A 5,422-nucleotide genomic window follows, 5' to 3' on the forward strand; every position below is an offset into this window, starting at 1 on the left:
GGTGCAAGATTCTCGGGATCCTCGGTGTTGCCTCTCCCTCCCCCTCCCCCCTTCTTTCCTTCTTCCTTTTCTTTCCTTTCCTTTCTTTCTCCCTTTCCTCCCCCACCCCCATCCCCATCCCCACCCCCACCCCCACCCCCAACAAACAAGTCCCCAATTCTCGTCCGTTCTCGCCGCGGGCAGCGGGCAGCGGGCGGCGGAGGCAGCGCGCCGCGGTCGCCGGGAGCTGGGAGCCCCGGGCGCCCGCTCCTCGGCGCAGCATGTTCCAGCCGGCGCCCAAGCGCTGCTTCACCATCGAGTCGCTGGTGGCCAAGGACAGTCCCCTGCCCGCCTCGCGCTCTGAGGACCCCATCCGTCCCGCGGCGCTCAGCTACGCCAACTCCAGCCCCATAAACCCGTTCCTCAACGGCTTCCACTCGGCCGCCGCCGCCGCCGCCGCCGCCGGCAGGGGCGTCTACTCCAACCCGGACTTGGTGTTCGCCGAGGCGGTCTCGCACCCGCCCAACCCGGCCGTGCCCGTGCACCCGGTGCCGCCGCCGCACGCCCTGGCCGCCCACCCCCTGCCCTCCTCGCACTCGCCACACCCCCTCTTCGCCTCGCAGCAGCGGGACCCGTCCACCTTCTACCCCTGGCTCATCCATCGCTACCGATATCTGGGCCACCGCTTCCAAGGTACGTGCCACGTCGCGGGGCTGCAGCGCTCTGCAGCCCGCACTGCCCTCGGCCTGCTCTAGGTGGGCGCCCGGCAAGGCCTGGATGGAGGTTCCTCCGGTTCGCCCGCCCGCGCGCCGCGTTTGGAAACTGGGCGGCGAGGAGCCGGGCACGGTCCCTAGTCTCCGAGCTGCGGCCGGTTTGGGGGCTGGCCGGCGGCCGCTTGACCCTTTAGAGAAGGGCGCAGACAGAGGAGTTGTCCCCGAATGCTCTCGGGTCGAGGCAGGCTTTTCCTAGCGTGCTACGAGTGCCGGCCGCCAAGGAATCCGTGGCCCGCGGGGGTCCCCGGATTCTCTGTCTTCCCGGCGATGCCCTCGCCGCTCTGGCTCCGAGGGGCGCGGACAGGGCCCGGACACCACGTTCGCCTTCGACTGCGTTCGACCCTGTTTGCCATCCACTCCGCGCCCCTGCATCCTAGACCTGCAGCTTCTCGGTCTCTGACCCTCTTCCGGCGGCGAAGAGACCCTCGCGTCCCCAGAGCAAAGTCTGGGAGTTTTGTTTTATCCTGCTTATTTTGGAGGCTCAGGCGGGGCGGGAACCCGCGCGGGTAGGAAGCTCTGAGGCTCAGCACTCTCGCCGTGACCTGCTCAATTCGGGCGCCGAGCGGCCACGGCGAAGGCAGGTTCGGTCTTGTTTTTGTTTTTGTTTTTCTTTTAAAAGAAATGAACCGGGTCGGAAGACGGGCTGGAGGAGATCTCTTTGGGTGTTTTCCTTTCTTGCTATTTTTTGGATTTTTGTGTGTGTGTGGGGGGGGGTGGGAGTGGAAGGAGAGTTAAAACTCCAGAAAAAGGGGCAAGTAATTAGTTTAGCGATCTGAGCGGGGAAAAGACCTACCTCCCGAGGCCGCTGATCAATACCCAGCGGCTTGCCCATTCATTAACCCTTGGCGTTCCTGCCAGAGCCTAGAATGGGGTAGATTCCACTCCTCCATAATTAAAAAAACCAAACCAAACAAAAACAACATTTTACTCTTATTCCCAGACCGGATTTGCCTCCATCCCTGCCTGGATTGTAGGTTTGTCTTTCTTTGGGTTTTGGTGAATCGATTTCCCACCCTAATGAGTGAATCCGAAACTCTCTGGCTTTACTCGAAAAGTTTAGGGTTCCCTTTCCTCATTCTCTGGCAGCCACGCTCTTGGTCCCCACGCCAGGCCTGGAGTAGCCAGGATCTTCTGGGGCCGCGGACAGTCCCATCGGGTGACCGCAGCTCCGTACTCCCCGGGTTTCGATGCCTTCGCTCGTGTCTCCTAGTTCTCTGGAGCAGGGCAGCGGGAGAACGGGGCCTCGGGAGGCAGCGGCGGCAGAAACCCTGCGCACCCGCCGGCGAGATTTCGGTCTAGGCCGGGCTGCAGCGACACGCCCGGCCTCTGCGCTTTTCCGGAGGAGAAAGACTTAAGCACTTTAAAAATAAGTCCCCGAGAAAACTCTAGGATAGCGGTTCGTCGCCTCTTCGCCCCTCACCCCCGGGGCAAAGTTCTCCCAGAGGTTAGAAAGAAGAGACAGACGTTTCTATGGGTCCAGGGCGCCAATCCCCGGGCCCTGCCTTGCCGCCCCTTCCTCTGTCCCGGGCGCCGGTTGCGGAAGTGGCGAGGCTCGTGGGGCCCGGGCGGCTGCAAAGCCCGCAGAGGTCAGGAGCCTTGGGACTCGACCCGCCGGGACAGCTGCTGCTGGGTGCTGCACAGGTACGGTCCCGGCGGAGCGGGCCACGCAGCTGGAGCGGTGTTCCCTTCGCGCGTGTGGAGGGCCCTGGGCCCCCGTGGGCCGGGCCGCACGGGCTACGTACGCGGAGGCCCTGAGCGCTGTGCCGGGTCAGCCCGGCTCGGGAGAAGCGCGCGGACCTGGCCAGGACGGCCCCCTTTAACGGGACTTCTGTTGTGTCCCCCGCAGGGAACGACACAAGTCCGGAGAGCTTCCTTTTGCACAACGCGCTGGCACGAAAGCCGAAGCGGATCCGAACCGCCTTTTCCCCGTCCCAGCTTCTGAGGCTGGAACACGCCTTCGAGAAGAACCACTACGTGGTGGGCGCAGAGAGGAAACAGCTGGCGCACAGCCTCAGCCTCACGGAAACTCAGGTGAGCGGGCCCAGGCGCGGCAACCGCATCCCAAATCTCTGGACACACGCAGCCCGCAAAGTGTGGAGGGCTTTCGGCAAACAGGCCGGGAGCTGGTTCCACGCCCGGGCTCAGGATGTGTAAGTTTTGAGGTGCTCTTGGCTTCCTTGGGCTCCAGCACGGGACTGTAGGAGATGACCCGCCCGAGGCTCTGGGGGGGCGGGGGTGGACGGGCTGAGTTGCTCCTTCTGTGCGGCTGGGCTGGCCTTGCAGCTCCTGGCTGTGATAGCTCTGCACTTTTGGTGAGACTTTCGGTGAGAGTCTGGGGTACGCGGCTGGGATCCAGGAAGGAGAGTGCCGCGGGGTTCTGGGGTGTTTGGGGCTCTAGGCTGGAGACAGAGCTGAGAGTGGGTTAGGGCGAGCTCTGTGCACCGGGGGCTCAAGGCTCACACCGACGGAGCCAGTTACTCCCCTTGAGGGGATCGGAGAGTCAGACCGCCGAGCCGGGCATCCTGGGTGCGTCCCTAAATCCGGGAAACAGAGCTAGAAGCCTGCGGGAGAGGAGCTGCCTCAGGGGGCAGACCCTTCCTGCGCAACAGGGTCCCGAGGCGGCCAGGTTCTGGCCTGCCCCGGGGCGAGGAGGGGGCTTAGGGCTACAGTAGGCGCTACTGTACGCGGAGCCTCAGGGCGGGGTCAAAGTTCCCGGCAAACAGTAACATTTTCGGGCAGATTAAGTTGTAACACTTTTCCTGGGAGGCGCAAAGAGGTCGAGGCTTTTGTTTTAAAACGTCCCCCCGGACAAAACCGAGGAGGGCCTCGCGGGTTGGTGCGGGGCCCGGCACAAGCCGCGGCCCGGCTGATTTCTCCTGGATAGCCGAGTCGGCGGTGGTCTTTGTCCGCCTCGCTGCCCACGCTGCCTGGAGTCTTTGTGTGCGTGTCAAGCCCCGAGCGCACCGACGCGCGCCTTGGGCGAGCGCCGGGGAGAAATGAACCGTCCTCCCACTCAATTAGCAAACTCAAAGCAAATTAAACTCAGCCGTGTTCCAGCTCGGCTTTTTCATGGGGGCACTTTGGGGGATTGGGGGCATCCGGGGAGAGCAAGCCGGGACCTGGGCCTGCCGACTCAAAGGAGAAAGCGGAGCGGACTTCAGGGGCCTGGGGTGCTGCTAGCAGAATGGGACAGCCCTGGTGGCATGGGAGGTGCAGTCATCACCATGTTCCTCACCTGTACCTCACCGCTGAGAAGCTTGGGCAGTGTTACTGTCTGGTCTGGTCACTGTATGGGGCCCCATCGCCAGCTTCCCCAGGGACTGGTCGGGATAGCATCTGAGCCCCACCTCACTGCTCCCCAGACTTCTAGCAGCGCTCCGAGGAGGCCAGGCTGCCGGCCCCGCCCTGGTGGGAAGTGATGTGATGGGGTGAGAGCTTGGCCCTGGACTGTCCTGGGGCTGGTCAAGAGGAGGACTGAGGGGCTCTTCCCTTCTCTTTCACAGTTTTTCTTTTACTTCCCCTTTATCTCACAGTCTTTCAGAAGCTTTCACTTTTGAGCCTCTTTTCCTAGCTGAAAAGAGACAGCTGGGTTGGTCCCCAGGGCTCTGCACCCCATCATCCCCCCGGTTTCCCCCAGCACCCCCCCCCCCCACACACACACAACTGCTCCTGCTCTCACCTGCAAGAGTAGCGGGCAGAGAGGAGGAAGCTCAGGCAAATCTTGACTGCCTACCCAGGGCCCAGGCCTTGCCGAGGAGGCGCTATATTTAGGCAGCGGCTGCGGGAAACTGGCAGAAAACAGAAAGCACATTCGGCCCTGCAGGAGCTGCAGCAGTGGGAATGAGATCTCCCCTGCACTAGTTAGGTAGAGGGAGTCAGGGATGTGTCTCTTTTAATTTTCCCTTACTTATAATTTTATAGGGGTTTCCCAATGTTTGCCAGGCTTTTGCACTTAGCGGGATGTGGGTGTCCCGAGCAGGACAAAGTGAGAAGGGGGCACTCTGCACTCTGGGCCTCGGGACCAGGGGAAGTGTGCCCCAGGAGGGCCCAGAAGGGGAGGGAGCCAGCCTTCTCACCGGCCCCGGGATAGGAGCTCTGTTCCCCAAGGGGAGGCCGTGGGGAGGTCAGCTAATAAGACACGCAGCTGGGGTGCTGGACTTCCGTAGTCTCAGTCCCAGGTCCGGGCCAGGCAAAAGAGGAAGAGGTAGGAGGGCGCTGTGCAGGAACTAACGCGCCCCATCTGCCTCTCCTGCAGGTAAAAGTATGGTTTCAGAACCGAAGGACGAAGTTCAAAAGGCAGAAGCTGGAGGAAGAAGGCTCAGATTCTCAACAAAAGAAAAAAGGGACGCACCATATTAACCGGTGGAGAATCGCCACAAAGCAGGCGAGTCCCGAGGAAATAGATGTGACCTCAGACGATTAAAAACACAAACAGAACCCCACAGAAACGGACAACACGGAGCAAAACAGAGACAGGGAGAGGAGGGGAAGAAGAAAAAACCCTACAAAACAAAAACAAACCACACACACGTTCACGGAGAAGGGGAGAGGGAGTCAGAGAGAGGGGCGGCGCGACGCAGACGCTGGGCAGCAAGAGCGCAGGGTCCTGATCCGAGGCCGCGCCGAGATGGCAGAGGACGGAGGCTCCTGGATGAACACGCAACCCTTGT

The 5,422-nt window shown here is 61.9% G+C and overlaps 1 protein-coding gene across 2 annotated transcripts; it reads left to right on the plus strand.

Annotated features, from left to right (window-relative positions):
• Nucleotides 1-260: 260 nt before the first annotated feature.
• Nucleotides 261-5,196, plus strand: EMX2 (empty spiracles homeobox 2; the record flags this gene model as incomplete). Of its 2 annotated transcripts, XM_079707208.1 has the most annotated exons (3): nucleotides 261-672; nucleotides 2,599-2,783; nucleotides 5,008-5,196. In XM_079707208.1, 3 exons carry the CDS (start codon nucleotides 261-263, stop codon nucleotides 5,173-5,175), a joined length of 765 nt encoding a protein of 254 aa, XP_079563334.1. In that variant the 3' UTR covers nucleotides 5,176-5,196. The 2 variants fall into 2 exon arrangements, with proteins under 2 accessions (XP_079563334.1, XP_079563335.1); XM_079707209.1 differs by lacking the exon at nucleotides 2,599-2,783.
• Nucleotides 5,197-5,422: the final 226 nt, after the last annotated feature.

The sequence above is a fragment of the Hyperoodon ampullatus genome (genome assembly GCF_949752795.1).
Source record: "Hyperoodon ampullatus genome assembly, chromosome: 1".
In the NCBI taxonomy this organism is placed as follows: domain Eukaryota; kingdom Metazoa; phylum Chordata; class Mammalia; order Artiodactyla; family Ziphiidae; genus Hyperoodon; species Hyperoodon ampullatus.